Source organism: Rhynchophorus ferrugineus, unplaced genomic scaffold, assembly GCF_030347505.1.
Source record: "Rhynchophorus ferrugineus isolate W39M unplaced genomic scaffold, kcgeb_rfMv2 rfM7, whole genome shotgun sequence".
Taxonomy (NCBI): domain Eukaryota; kingdom Metazoa; phylum Arthropoda; class Insecta; order Coleoptera; family Curculionidae; genus Rhynchophorus; species Rhynchophorus ferrugineus.
Window position 1 is genome coordinate 29,788,488 of NW_027472586.1, and position 16,601 is coordinate 29,805,088.

General features: G+C 35.1%; 1 protein-coding gene across 7 annotated transcripts in view; it reads left to right on the forward strand.

Annotated features, from left to right (window-relative positions):
- Positions 1–16,601, forward strand: part of Syx1A (Syntaxin 1A) — an 80,592-nt gene that overhangs the window by 32,653 nt on the left and 31,338 nt on the right. For all 7 annotated transcript variants that reach the window (XR_013006524.1, XM_076409700.1, XM_076409696.1 and 4 more), the window contains exons 4-7: positions 3,245–3,319; positions 15,406–15,588; positions 15,648–15,721; positions 15,865–16,002. Coding sequence is in view for 6 of the 7 variants with exons in the window: in XM_076409700.1 (XP_076265815.1) it covers positions 3,245–3,319; positions 15,406–15,588; positions 15,648–15,721; positions 15,865–16,002 (470 nt within the window). In the remaining variant the exon portion in view is untranslated. The remainder of the gene's footprint in view (positions 1–3,244; positions 3,320–15,405; positions 15,589–15,647; positions 15,722–15,864; positions 16,003–16,601) is intronic.

Sequence of the window (16,601 nt, forward strand, 5' to 3'; positions counted from 1 at the left end):
AGTTTTGCATCGAGATTCATTCCGAGATATTTAGCGTTGTTGCTATATGGAATGATAGTGTTATTTAATGTTATTGGTGCTTGTACGGTCTGTTTATAGGTGAACTGCACATGTACAGATTTCCTTTCATTAATTCTTATTTTCCAAGCTTATGTCCAATTATTTATATTGTCACTTGCCTGTTGTAATTTTCCTGAGGCTTCTTCACTATTGTCTCTGACAGCTATAATCGCAGTATCATCAGCAAATGTAGCCATCGTGATATGTTCCATTTGTGGTATATCACAAGTGTAAAGTAGATAAAGCATTGGTCTCAGTACACTTCTTTGTGGTACACCTGCTTTAGCTCCTTTTATTGCAGAGTAAGCTTCTTCTTGCTTGATTCTAAACATTCTGGTTGTAATGTATGATTTTAATAGTTCGGTATGTTGTTTTGGTAGGATTTTCTGTAGTTTATGAACAAGGCCTTCATGACAAACCTTATCGAAGGCTTGTGCTACATCTAAGAATATAGCTGAGCATACTTTTTGACTTTCGGAGGCTTTTTCAATAACATCTGTTATTCTGTGGACCTGATCAATTGTTGAGTGTTAATAATCCCAAACTGGTGTGTTGGTATAAGTTTTTTTTTCTTTGATCGGTTTTATTCTTTGGACGTTAATATAACATTGAATAATTTAGTAATACTAAATAGAAGACTGTTATTTTATGTATGGAAATGTCAAAACCATCGACTTCAATAGCTAGGTTAGATTATTTATCAGCTGTTTACATTGATAGCTCGCATTTTCACTAATAGATATCTGCGATCGAAATAAAGGTAATTTAATAACGGCTTGAGCTTAAAATAACCTATCACAAATAAAATGAAGAACTGGTCATAATTATCATTATCTGTTAGCAAAACGCACCAGAAATAGAATAACGATAAATAGATCGCTAGAAATAGAAGATAACTATGATAGGTGTTGAAATTTGTATTACTGGTGGGGATCAAATATAAACGGTAATTTTGTAAAATAAATTTATTGATCAATAGTATTAGCTTGAATAGCTTGAATATTCGTTCTTGATAAAAAGTTTAAGTGTGAGTTGTCAGCGAATTGTGCACATACTCCCTACTTCTTCATTGCTTTCAAATCTTTTGCCTCCAAGTGATTCTTTAAAAGACACAAACAAAAAATAATAACAAGGTGACAAGTCAGGGCTATAAGGAGGATGCTAGACGGTTTCCGCATTCCGCATTTCTTCCAATTTATTCCTTGTCAAAACTACAGTGTGTGGCCTGACGTCTCGAATAGGTATACCACGTCGATTGCTTCGTTACGTGATTAGAGATCAATCCTTAACTAGCGGTTACCTTCAATAAGCTCGAATGTTACGGATGTAGTCATTTGTGAGACTTGTGGGCGTGGGCGTCGATCATACTTTACGTATACACTTGATTCTGAGACAGTGTAGCATCCCCAAATTATACCTTCGAACGAGTGAATATTTCCGATGGTTTAACGCCTTCATTGGTTAAAAACTTTATGATGATGCGTTGTGCAATAGACGAAGATACCTCGCGCTCAGTAATGGTTGTACTTCCGACAGAATCGAGCACGGTTGCTACCCACGCCGGTTTCCTCATTCTCATAAACCAAAGAACATTCGAGTATTGAATCATCTAGATCAGAATTACGTGCTAAGCTTATTATAATAGTAAAATCGCCGTTTATATTTGATTCCCCTTCGTGGTTTGTTCTGCAATCTCGTAATCGTCTTGCCGTTGGGTTTTGTAGTACATTCCAGTTCATACATACTGATTAGCTTTCTTTTTAACAAAGGAGCTTGTTATATTACTTTAAACCATCCTAGTAGCCAACAGATGTTTCTTTTCTTTTAAGTCCATTTCCCTTATCTTGGCATCTACAGTAATGCTTATTAAGTATTTGTTATTTAATAGGACTCAACATTTTTTACCTATAATTTCATCGAGTTTAACATTATATCTAAAATTGAAATATTTTAGAATTATTTTATAAAAGTTTCGGAGCTCCCAACAAATTCTTAAAACAGCAGGGTTTATAATGACTTGATCCACTTGAACCAACAAATGAAAGTATGTAAGGCTTTTTAAGTTTGTATTTGTCAATATTTGATATGAGATAAATTTACCGAAAAAGCTGTAAAAATGTAATCATACAGCTAATGTTTCTTTATTTACCTCGAATTTAATGTTGAAACTCAACTTGTAAAATGAGATTGGTAATTATAAAATAAATTAACTTGTGAGTTGTCGGTTTATATAGTTAGTAGAAGTATTGAAGAACTTTTTTTAGTAATTTAGTTTTTACCAATTAGGATTTATCTGTAGTTTTCAAACCTCTGTATTAAGCCTACCAACTTGCGAGAGATCAACTTAAGCAGCACTCTAAGTGACATCCGATCTTACCCAACTTGGTAATTGGCATGGCCGGGATGGATGTTCAGTGCCGAATTAAACACTTTTACTTCGACAATTACAAATATAAATTAAAAACACTGACGGGCTGAGTGGGATTCGAATCCTTGGATATCGTATCAGTAGTGGACCATTCTTGGGTACTGTATATAATATAAAGTTTTAAAAAAGAGACTAATAAATAATATGTAATTAATATTTTATTTCAATTAATTAAACATACAAATAAGTGAAATAATATTAGATCTCCAAAATTATCTATTTAAATGTCGTTATGAGTATAATTACAGAAGTATAACTTTCAGTCATGGAGAAGTAAAAAATAGTTGTATGGTAAGTAGCACTACATCGCCCACATCCTATATAGACCAAAAGAAATCGGTTATCATGTTAAGATATCGACCACCAGCAGCAGTAACTCACTAATTGACCAACTTCATTTTAAAAGATGTGAAGTTCAAATTTCTTCGATTGTTCAAATATTCGAAATTTGTAATTCTTGCCCACGACATCCGATTTTTTTTCCCAACATTTCAACGGTTAATTAAAACTTAACTAACCGCTAAACTTATTTTTGAAATGTTCAACCATGAAAATTCGTTGAAGCATTTGTCAGTAAAATGTCTCTTTTAAGAAGAGGCCGACTGAAAAGTTTCCATTGTGTAATAAGATCAAGTTATTCCCTTTTAACTAGATATTAATAATCGTTGCTATGTATAATTTATTGGTAATTAAAAAATATATATTTTATATGACCATAACAGTGCTTTTTCTAACACAAATTATTTTCTTTTTCAGAGACTAAGCAGGAACTGGAAGATCTCATGAGCGACATAAAGAAAACTGCCAATAAAGTCCGTGCCAAGTTAAAGGGTGAGTATTATCGATGACGGACTCGTTCCACCACATTAACCAAATATATTGTTGCCATTAAAATGGATATAAATCACTTCGTTCCGTATATTAAGTCTTTACATTTGAGATAAATAGTACAAGCACAAGAAAACTCGAATCGGTCGAGGACTTTTATGATGCTGGATACAGATCTGATTTTTTTTATGACCAATCATTATCAAGACACTTAAAAATATCATATTATTTATATTTATTTTTGTTATATTATTATATTTTTTGTTTTTCTCGTTGATTTAACTGCATAATCAATAAACGTTTAATGAAGATGTAATTTAGCGATCTTCAGTCTTCAGATGTTATGACGATATGGAGAACTTGTGATGATGATGTAGTCATGGATGATAAACCAGTTGAATGTGTGCAAGGCCAGCTCTTCTTTTGCTCACCTAAATGTTTTTTGTTCTGACCTAAAATCAGGCGGTGGAATGCATGACGCATACCTGGTCGCGTAGACTTGCCCTGGAGTGACAAGTCGGACCGGGTTATATGGGGCTGCCTCTGGGCTTACCAATACACTCAACCGAAACCGCCTCACAGTTGACCCCTGTCTGGAAAAGGGAGGGAGGTTAGCGGTGACGCAGTGCTAAGCACCCAGCATGTTGACCATCTCGCGAACACGCGCGTTTCTCTATGTATTCGATTAGTTCTGATAAACCATGGAGCGTTTAAGATTCTCCTCAGTAGCTTATTTATAAAAAAAAGAAGCCGTTTCACCTGGTGGGGTGTAATGAACTTAAAGTAGACATTAGATCCGTAGAGCAGTACGGACCGAATTAACATCTTGTAAAATAAGCATTTGATGGAGATGGGAAGTCTGCTAGAAGAGCAGATCAGAGAAGGTTCTTTGCTCACCAAGAACCAAAAGAATTTTTTCATCAGTTTTTCTGTCGTTCACACAAATGCTTTGTAGGATTTTTTTAAAGTTTACTTTTCCTTTTCAACATAGACAATGCTGCGGAACCAATCGTATATTAATACAAATGAAAACCTTATAATGTAAATGCATCACGCCACCAGGCACCACACCAATTTCTTAGAATATCCAGTGCCGTATTAGTGGCGCTGTATAACATTTTCCTCCTGGAGAAATCTAAAGCAAACCAAAAGGATATATGTGGTCGTTGTTGTGTACATTTATGTGTGTGTATCGATTGCACTTTCGTCCGCCAAATTACCTTTGATGATGTTCTGAATTCCACTGTTTCTACTCAAATTTCCATACTCTGTTTCAAATGGCTTGCCAAGATTTGATGACTCCAGCCACAGACTGGGAAACTGAGCTATTGCAATCCTCCTTTGCACCCTGAGCTGCAAGCTTCGGTCCAAATTCCAGTAGACTATGTGAGCTTACAGCAAATTCATTCCGCCTTTGATCGCCTTACATTCCGAATTGTGATGCTTATGACCGATGGGATTGGGATGTTTTTCAAAGCTTGAGTGTTTCCTAATTGGATTAGTTTATGGCTAGGGGTCTTTAAATACCTTTAATGCATTTTTGGTGATCTTACAGCTTAAACTGCAATGCTTTTGACCGAATTACATTAAATTGCATCAAGAAATGCTTCGAGTAACTACGGAACGACTATTAATCCAAAGTCAATCTATCTTATTCTCCTGATAAGTAAATTGGTTCCGGTTAATTGAATGAATCCAAAAAATAACAGACTTTTGATTTCACCCAGAATTCTACCGACGACTTTTTTTTAAATTAATTACATCTTACATTACATTACATTACTATGCTTAGTACAATCTTACACTAATAAACTAAACAAGTTCGTGTGATTTGGTTCGCTTCAATCTTCTGATTTCCTGCCTGTTGTCCAGTAGCTGTATTGCTTCCACGTTGCTCTGATTTAGCACGCTTATTTCACGTTTTAAGGCGAAATCTTGGATTAATTTGTGTATCCATTTGATTCCGAGGTCATCGTGCAACTTTTCGTTGGTTACGTAGCGATAAGCATTGGTAATTACTCGTAGAACTTTGTTTTGGGTGCGTTAGATTACTAGTTGGTTTGATGTTTTAATACAATTCGATATTTGCACTCCATAGGCCCAAATTAGCTTTATGATTGCCTGATGAACCAATATCTTTTGTATTAGGTCAAGTTGAACATATCTTCCGACTAACCAGTAGAGTGGCTAGAGTTTCTATTTTGTAGATCTTGTTTACAGCTAACCCGTACTTTTTCTACAGCCTTAGGCAGAGGTATATCTTTTGCCATTATAACCGTGTCGTCGGCAAATGTTCCAAGTACTGTTTCTTTTGTTGTTGGATATCAGCAGTATAGCAGTGGTCCCAAAATACTGCCCTGTGGAACTCCAGCCGAAATAGGTTTAAGCGTTGAGAATGACTCTTCATGTGAGACTCTAAAATTTTTTTTCGAAAAGATATAATTCGAGCAGTCAACAGTAATTCCGCGGTAGCAATTTGCTAATTTTGTAGATTAATCCCAATCCCAAATGTCATACCCGGTCAAAAGCTTGTAAGACGTCCAGGAATATTGCAGGGCAGTATTTATTTCCTTCGAATGCCTTTTCGACAATCGCTTTTACTGCGTGCACTTGGTCGATTGTCGAGTGGTGATTTCGAAATCCAAACAGGAAATCTGGTATTACTATAAATGGTTTAATACGGTTTAACAGAAGTTTCTTAAATAATGTTTGATATCGTAGGTAGCAGCGAAATAGGCCTGTAAGATCCAACTTGTTCTGCCAGTTTGTCAGGTGTTATGAAACATGTTGTACCAACTGTAGGAATGTTCGTCTGGTCGGTCGAAATGTGTGGCTGTCGATGCGATTGTTTGTCCGAACACTTACTACTATCGAGGCTATTGGAAGGAATTTGCACGAGAGCTAAAAACACTGGTTGAAGAAATAATTGTTTATTTCGATATTAAATGATACATGTGGTCGACGGGAAAATGGGCAGGATATTAGGTTAAGGTAAAGGAAGTATGGTAGCGCTGTGGAAGTGGTACGTACTGTTACAAGGGGTAGAGAAAAGAAAGGATAGCGAGACGTCGTCGTGATGGTATTTTATAGCATGGAATTGCATGGTACCAATCCACCGGCGTTGCCAACCTTTGAACTTGTTGTAGGTGAATGCGTGGTGGCCTAAAGGGTCGTGGCGGTCGCCACAGCATATATCAAGTTACTTACAAAATTATCAACAAAATACTAGTCTTATCGAGAATATCCTGATCTTGCTGGTAGATTACCGTTTCACAACATCTTTCAACATGTTCGTTTATCTCCTGCAAAAAAATACATCAAGTTTTGTCATCACATACGATTTAATTTCAATTGGGTAATTACAAAACTGGCGATACACCACTTAAAATAATCCAACAACAACCAGTAAGGGTTCTGTTCTATTCGAGAACGAATTTCTATTTTGCAACTTAACAGGGCAATTTTAAGTCTCGAAAACTTCGTCGTTGTTAAGGTTTCATCCCCTAGAATTTCTACTAGAAATTTCTATTAAAACTTGCTACGACTTCGTCGAAGTTTTCTCGTATTTGCTTGAGCACGTTTTCAGTTTTGTGTTGTTTTTGCCAGGACAAGCTGGGCACTAAAACTTATAACCGGTTTGAAATAAAAATTGATTCCAACGCAGTTTAGACGATGCTCGTTTTATTTTAATTGATGGGCTATTAAGAATTTATTTATTTTTTTATTAATTACGTCTTACATTAGTTATGCTTAGTATAATTTTAATTTAGTATTTAATTTATTAGTACTGTTCTGTTGTACTTGCATTAATACACAAGCAAGACGAGTGCAAGAAAATACATCAATATGTATTTCCCAAATTAGAAGTTCTTAGTTCTATGGTTTGTTCTATGCAGGAGAGTGTGGATGGGGCAGGGGATTTTTCAATTTAACTTGGAAGAAAGGAGGAATGCAGCCGAGCATTTTTTTTTGGTTTCAGTTTTTATTTATTGGATTTACCAATCTTTAAAAATTTTTGCTCTATTGTTCCGTATTTGTTACCGAAATCAACTTGATGCTGTGGAATAATATTTATTTACTCTGAGATTACTTCGACCTTACTGGATGTATAGTTTCCAAAAACTTGAATATCACAGCGTTATGGAACGATAGAGGGAAACGTCTTCTGACTTTTTCCCTGGGTCGAGAATCATAATGATTTAATATAATAAATTTTATTAACTTGAAGCACTTTTCTAACAGTTCTTGTAAATATCTTCCAGTTATTAGATCAAATCCGGTAGATTTTGGCAGAATTTATAATGGAGTCGATTCAAGTTCTTGGAATTAGGGTCCGTCACTAAATAAATTAGTTAATATAATATATGAATCGGAGGTATTGCTTATGCATTTTTGTTTTTTATTTGCAACCTTTTTCATTCAATTTTATCATCGTTTAATCGTAACTAACCTTATCGAATTAAAAGGATTAGGGTGATCCACTAAAAGAATTAATCTGGAATGTCTTCTGATTTAGTAGTATCATTTATTCATTTTTATTATCGCAATTTTTCGGGTGCTTGCCCCTTCATTTTTCATTAAGTTTAAGTGTGGTTGTTGGATGAATTTTGATCCTTTAATGGATTATTTCGAGGCGTATAATTGACAAGAAAGTAATGTCGGTTTTATGTCGGTGAGGAGGGTCTTTTGTTATGTTTTAAATTTATGAATTTTATGTCATAATTAGAAGTCTTGAAAATGATCCCAGGCCAGTTTTATGCTATTTAAGTACTACTAATATCTCATAATTTAGTGGTTCGACAATCTGCCTGGTAGGAAATAAGTATTTCTTATGATAAGTAGTATTTGTCTTTATGATATTCAGTAAGTGTAAAATATCTTACTCTAAAATATATATTTATATTCATTAAATATATAAATATGAAAACGTTTTTGTCTAGTGCTTAGATGAAGGCTAATCAGAGTTGGTGAGCTCGTTTTCGCTCTAAACCGAAAAGGGGTATAGGTTCACCAATCAAATGGCATTGATTGTTGTTTGAAATTTATATGGATGAAAAACGTGATGAAAAGTAAAATTACTTGTTCTTCATTTCCAATAAAGTGTATATATCTTAGATATTTCTTTATTTTTGCTATATAGACCACTCTCGCTCTCTTGGCTTGAACCACACTCTTCTTCCCGATCTTCCGAGTCTACGCTGTCATTCTCGTTCAATATTATCAACCCTCGCGAACGACTCTCCAATTACCAACCGAGCCCATACCCCTGGTTATCTTTCTCTATATCATAACTAATATATACTACCTTAGGTAGCCGAAGATTTATACCAAACTGGAACACCAACACTGTTCATAAAACATTACGATAAAAAACGTGTTTCATGCTGTTCTTTTCAGAATAATATTAATATATTTTTTTATTTTAATTAATTAATTATGGGAAAATTTAAAATATAATACTGCTCTACAATATGCCTGGACATCTCACTAGAGCTACAGAAAAAGAACTGGAGATTGAAAAATATACCTTATTAGCTCGAAATCAGTCCATGTCAATTTTACGTTGCGGCAAATAGACAGAAACCTAATTATATCGTTTGAAAGATGCCCAATTCCTAAAGCAGAATCGGGACCCATCTCGATAATAAATTAAATTTAATACGTTATATCGGACGCAAAATTAAACAATTGTTAGTGGTAAATAGGAACTCACTCCCAACTTGACCTAAAATCAAAGGTATTGATTTTATCAGTCACTAACAAAGCCTATTTGCGTCTGTAGGGGAGCAAATATAACATTCCAAGATATTCCAAGACAAAGCTTTTCGATTAATTTTAATGCGTATCGCTACGTCACCAACCAAGAACTACCTAATGATCTTGAAATCATATGGATCCACGGATGTATCCAAGATTTTTCCGTAAAACATGAAAGAAAGGGTTACTAAATCTTGGTGTGATTGGAATGGAAAACATACGACAACGTACAGGAAATCAGGAGATTTAAAGATTCACAGGAATTGGTGTAAAGTTGACTTGATATTGACTATTGACTTTTAGGTTAAAGTGGTCTCATTTAATTTTAATTTGGGGAAAATATAATGATTTATTTAACTCGCACCCCTCTTATCGATAGCTTCCACTTTTTCCCACATTTCAGTCAATTTACGCATTCCATCTCGGAAAAATGAGTCTATTTTTTGGTATCTTGATAAGAAGTGAAGCGTTGTCCAAACACATCACGACTTATATGTTGAAACAAGTAGTAATTAGATGGAACAAGGTCGGGAGAATACAGCGGGTGGGGTAGCACTTCCTATTTTAATGTTTCCAAGTATATTTGCACCGGTTTTTCAACATGTGGTCGAGCGTTGTCATGCCGAGGAATAACATTGTTGTGTCTGCTCGTATTTCTGCCATTTTTCGCGCAGTGATCGGCTCAAACGCATCAATTGTAGTCGATAGCTATTCCCCGTTAATGGCTTTATAAGATTTTAGCCGGTCAATGTGTACCACACTAAGGTGGTCCCACCAAATACAGAGTATTAGCTTGGTGCCATGGATATTTGACTTTACCGTTGATGATGATACATGACCAGTTGATCTCCATGATTTTTTATGCTTTGGATTATCGTGATATAGCCACTTTTCATCACCAGTAACAATACGATACAAAAACATTTGCGATTTTACCACTGAAGAAGCATTTCACATATAACCAAACACCTTTCAATGTCTCTTGGCTTCAGTTCGTACAGCACCCAATATGTAAGATTGATTATTCCCTCAAGCAATTGGAAATTATAAAATATTTTCTTGTGTTCCTCCTGACAATTATGCATATTCTTTTCGTGTTTTACACGGATCATCATCGAGTAATACCTTCAAATCTTCGTTAATAAAATCGCCAATTATAAAATGTTGAAACCGATAGAGCAACTTCATAGAGCATAGAGCTTTTTCTTCAATTTGGAATAAATCTTCCCACAAATACGATTTGCTCGGTACAAAATTAGATATTTTCAACGCACTGAAAAATATTTTTTGTTTACACTTTGACGAAATGACACATACTGAAAACTGAAGTTTGAAGGCACGTAGTTAGTTACAAGTGTACCTGATGCGATTTAATACACAGGAACACCATCAGTTGGATTCTGTAAAGTGGTTAAAATTGAATGTTAAGCATCATTGGTAAAGAGGCCTTAATGAATTAATTATGTAACACATGGACTGAAAAATCCCTGGCGTAACAAAGAAAACGCCGTTTTTTTGTTCAAAATTGGCTTTATTATATATACGTAATCTCCATTAAGAGCCAGACAATCATTCCAACGCCGCTCTAACATTTCAATACCACTTTTGTAGAACGATTTGTCTTTTGCCTCAAAATAGGCCTGTCACCAGTTGCCGTCCACTAAGATGACAATCGTTTTGATTCAACGAGAAATGCCCTTAAAATTATTTCACAGTTTTTGTTGAGTTCTTAAGGAGACAAAACAAGGTTCTAAATTAAATACAATTTATTTTTTTAATTTAAATTAATAATATAAAAGTATATACATTTGAAGATGTTGTTTTGGATAATACTGATTCATCGGATCGAACTGATTATTATACACACGATACTAATTTTACTGTTCTTGCTTCATTCTGATTCGGATAATTCTTTGGTCAATTCTGTTGTTCTTCTTAATTGCAAATCTTTAGTGAATTTTTCAAATCTCTAGTAACTTCTTTCCAATAATCTTGCCAAACCTCTGTCAAATCTTCTACCAATTCTTGTTTTTTTTTGGTCCAATTTACTAGCTGCAAGTGTTTCCTTGCTGATATTAGCTCAATTTATAAGAGAGAATTGCCCATGAAGGCCTTAAGCGGCTTGGAGAACCGCTTTTGGGGGACAGTCTTTGGCTTACCTGATTCGGGAACGCCTCTAACAGGGATTTGATGTGCGAATTTTTTCAGAGAGCTGAGGTTGCATGGAATTTCTTGTATACTGAGGAAACGAACCGTCTTATTTCCGGTGTGTCGGTTTTCCGATAAATTTGGGTATTTCTGACAAAACATGGCGCGTTCAGAGTTTGCCTGACAAGTTTGTTTTGCATTACCTGAGGCTTTTGCACTACCTCTGGCCTGACAAACTGATACCAAGAGTTAGATCATTCCATATAACATGGCGAATCTGATAAGCAACTTGTAAAGCAAAATTTTAATCATCGGAGACAATTTACTTTTTCTGAAGATGAGATTTTTAAGCACTGTGGTGACACCGTGACCTTTGGAGATTACTTTATTTATCTATGTTAACCATCTACTACCTCATCTAACTACGGTCAAAGATGAGGCCGAGATATGTGGCTTTTCGTCACCACGGAATTGAGATTTTTTTCACTCTCAGCTGGTAGGCGCGGATATCTCTCTGATCGTGAAAGATCTCTATCGCCTGGTTGATTTGCAACCTCCAGAAATGTAACCATTGGATCGTAGCATTTAATTGAATTTGAAGTTTTCTCTGAGCGGCATTTACAGAACGAGAATTGGTGAAGAAAGCTGTGTCATCCGCATATTGGCCGGTTTCAACATCTTTCTTCATTGGCATGTCTGGCATAAAGAGGTAGAATAATGCTGAAGCTCCTCGTTCAGAATATCGGGGTGGGAAAAACTCTTCCAGCTAGGAATTTCTCACGCCGTTAGAACACGCGCCTTTCGGACTCTCAAGGAATTCTCGGAAATTCGACCTTCTCGATGTTTATGGCTATTACCACCATAAGGAGTACACTACCAGGTTTAACTTCTGCCATGCTTCATCTAGCCTCGGTACCTGTACCCCCATTATCCGAAACATTCGACAACGAGCTGATAAGACATCCATTTTGGTAGACACGTATTTTCTATATACTCGGCACCTTTCTTGGTTATTGTCTTATGTTGACTCAAGTTATAATTCTTTTCTCATGTCACAAATATTAAAAAAACAGTAAAATATTCTAATAAATTAGACCCCTAAACTATACATAAGAAAAAATATTACAGTTTTCGTAAATTTAAATTTAAATAATTTGCTTAAATATAAATAACTATAATTGGGTGGCAACAGTTTTAACAAAAAAATTGAACCGACTTAAAAACTTTATTTAACTTTTCTACTATACGTATTTCATATTCTACTATATACACACAATTTAGCTTAATACACATCTAAATCTATTTTTCTAGTTATAATATTATGTTAACTTCTACCAACATCAACAACTTTGAAGTCGGTATCGAACCTAAACTGTTATATTACTTTACATTTGTTTTGTTGGTAATTTGATATTTTGATTTTTGTATATATCACAAAATTATATTATTATTTATGTATTCTAGTGTTAAATATTTACTCAATAAATTACGCAGTTATTTTATTTAATATTACAATGGAAAGGCCAAGTAAAAGTACAGCCGGTTTGAGGAGAAACAGGAATAAAGAAATAATGATTGAAATTAAGGAACGTTTCAAGCCCTGAGGTCCGCTACCTAGCCAAGGTGATTTGACAAATATTCTAACTAAACAATAACGAAAAGTTATTGTCCCCGCCGGGAATCGAACTCGCGACCTTCTTTTGGAAGCTAAACGCTTTGACCATTACACCATAGAAACAGTTGTGTACAATATTTCTTCGACGTCATATATGCTATAGTTTGTGATTTCCGATTTTCCGTCACATTAGTTCAGCAATAACATTATACACAAATATCTGATTATTTTAGGTAAAGAATATGTGGAAAACTTTGTACGTGACTTTGAAATTTGAGCATTTCCCTCGATTTTCCCCCCTTTCCCTAACATATTCTGATTTGCTTAAAATGGGACCATCTCGGAAGTGCACTCTTTCGAATAAAAAAAGAATTTTAAAAATCGGCCCACAATTGACGGAAAAATCGGCGAACATAGAACATAGAACATAGTTAAAAAAATATATACAACCGAACATAGAACCTCCTCCTTTTTCGAAGCCGGTGAAAAAATGAATATATCCGATGCTTCAGGTTATTTTTTATATGAAGCAAAATATGCCGGAAATATTAATAATTGTCTGGATCTGATGTTGCCGACTAATAAGAACTGGGACCTTTTCCCTCATCCGTTCCCATATAAATAAGGGGACCGAAACCGTTTACTTTTCGGCCGAAATGGCCCGGCCGAAAGTTCACTTTTTCTTCCGGCTTGATGGAAATATATTATATATGGCTCGCCACACGATTTGAATACAGATATCCAGACATTTACGACGAGATCGGTCCGGGATCTTTGTCGAGGTTCGCAGGCCAAAAAATAATAAGGGAAACGTCCGCAATGATTCTGACCCTGTTTTTCTTTATGAAATATCTAAATTTGGAGGTTTATGGATTTTCCTTTTGTTCGTTGGTTCGTTTCGCTTATCTGGCGATCGATTATTTTAGTTAGTAACGATTTCGGGCCAAGAGGTTAAAAATATTAATGTTACTCGTGAGCTTTTTGTGAATATCGGTCAGAGAAAATCGCCACTTAGAAAACATGAAAATGCTGAATGAAATAATTTCTATTTATATATATACGAATGTAATCTCTAGATCGATCCAACGTTCATGATTCTTAAATAATTAATCTAGATTCGATTTTATTGTAAAAGTAAAAATACTTTGTGGGCATGTATCATTGAAAACTAAACGTGCATGGTACTAAATTATGAAATGTGGTGGGTTTAAAACAATAAAAACTTTTATTTTACTTTAAAGGAGCTATTTTATTTTACGAAAAGAAGTGATGACTTGTTGGACGGCTGTACAAAACGATACTAAAGGTTTAAATATATTCTAATATGAATCTAACCCGTATGTCTAGACGTCTCATTCATCATATCATTGAGACTTAATATGAACACATTGTCTCATTTATTTGAATACACAGTCTTTGTAACGATTTCCATCATCTCCATCCTAACAAAGGAAACGGTCATTGTACCTTTTAGTTTTCCGTTTAGTTTTGGTCACTTCAGATTCCAATAGTCCACGGTTATGAAGTTCAGCTACTACAATCTGGTGACCGTACACCCTGAACTGCAGACTTCTGTTCAACTTCCAGTAGACTATGTTAACACATGGGCTGAAAAGTTCCGGACGTAACAAAGATGCCGAATTTTTTTTTGTTCAAAATTAACTTTATTCATCAACGTAATCCCCATCAAGAGCCGCACACTCAGTCCAGAGCCGTTCTAATATTTCAATACCACTTTTGATATTAAATAGTTTCAGCGATAACATCTTCATTCGAGCGAAGTTTCTTACCGGTGAGCATTTTATTGAGGTCTGCGAACAGCCAGTAGTCGCTGGGAACCAAATCTGGCGAATACGGTGGATGTGGGAGTAATTCTAAGTTTAATTCATATAGTTTTGCCATTGTTTTGATTGACTTGTGACCTGCTGCGTTGTCTTGATGAAACAAATAGTTAAGCTGCGAATATATTTTTATTGTTTTTCAAAGTACTGGCCACGATGATCGATACACTTTTGCATACGCTTAAACCAATTTTCAAAGCATTTATTCCATTCCGAATGAGGTATCTTCAAAACATGATTTTTGAACGCTTCAATAGCTTCTTCGGGCGACGAAAATCGTTGACCACGCGGTTTATTCTTCACGGGCTGTACGGCGGACGACCCATCAATTCAATATTTTGAGTGCTCAATAGTCTCTTGTTTGAGCCGATGTGTGAGAGCTCGCATTGTCATGACGAAGAACAATGATGTCTCTTATTTGTTTTCCTTCTTTCACCGAAGACTCCTGGCAAACAAAATGTTCACACGAAAATGTTCACGATTCATTTCCATTTTTTGTCGAAACGAAACTTTCAACTAAATATAAAATAAACAAATTGCGTCCGTGCGACAGAATGTTTTGAGTAGGTATATCGTCAAACATGTCAAACTTTACGTTGGATAGTGACCCTCGTATCAGTTGTAAACTATGTCTAGATTTCCAAAAGTTTATTTTATTACTTATATATCACTGATTCTATGGACCATTACTTGCTATTATATTACTAAATCAATGCCACATTTTACAGTTATAGAACAAAGTATAGACCAGGAAGAAACCACCAACAAAAACTCGGCCGATCTTAGGATACGAAAGATACAGCAGTCAACGCTATCCAGGAAGTTCGTGGAGGTGATGACGGAATACAACAGGACGCAAACCGACTACAGGGAGCGATGTAAAGCCAGGATAATGAGACAATTAGAAATCAGTAAGACCCCTGAATCGTCCACGGCCCAGCTTCACTAAATAAATCGACTTATTTTTCAGCGGGGAGAACCACCACCAACGAGGAACTAGAAGAAATGTTAGAACAAGGGAATTCTGCAGTATTCACTCAAGGGGTAACTGGATAAACATTTATTTCTCTAATATTAAACAAACTGTTTCTATAAAATTTGGATCTACGATTTGCGACCAGACATTTACAGTATATTCGTAAAGCTTGATTTTGTTTTTCATTAACGATAAGCATTTTTGTCCCTAGATAATTATGGAAACTCAACAAGCCAAACAAACGCTTGCTGATATTGAAGCTCGACACGCTGATATAATAAAATTAGAGAATTCAATTAGGGAGCTACATGACATGTTCATGGACATGGCCATGCTGGTGGAGAATCAGGTAATGTATAATAATTACGACAATTTATTTAATTTAATTGTTTCAATTTATCAAAGAAATATAAATATATATATTGGGTTATTCCATTTTAAAAAAATTACTGTATCTATCGCAGTAAGGATTTGCAGACCAACAAGTTTTTTTATATTACGGGATTGTGCTATTCAATCGAGTGTCATTTAGTGCGACACATTCAAAATTATTTGACATACAACAGCTATTAGGTTACTGTGTTTATTTTTAACTCAACGACAGATTTTCTGTGAATGTTGACTTCAAACAGAAATCATTGGTGCTGTTCGTGACCAGACTGAGTGGCCTTCTTATCCCATTCATAATGGAAAAAGGTTTGAAAATAACAAATCCACTAATAACTCGTTGATCTGAAATTCCGAAATATAAAAGTCAAGCCTAGTTTCTATACCTGCAAACTGCCAAGTATCACATTTTATTAAGCTAAATTTTTCTTTGAAATTTCGAAAGGAAATTATATGGAATAATCCAATATCTAAAAGTAAATAGAACGCCTGGTATGTGGATATATTATACATTTATCAAAATCTGACGCTGGTTTTTCTAAATAAATATGCAGTGTAGCG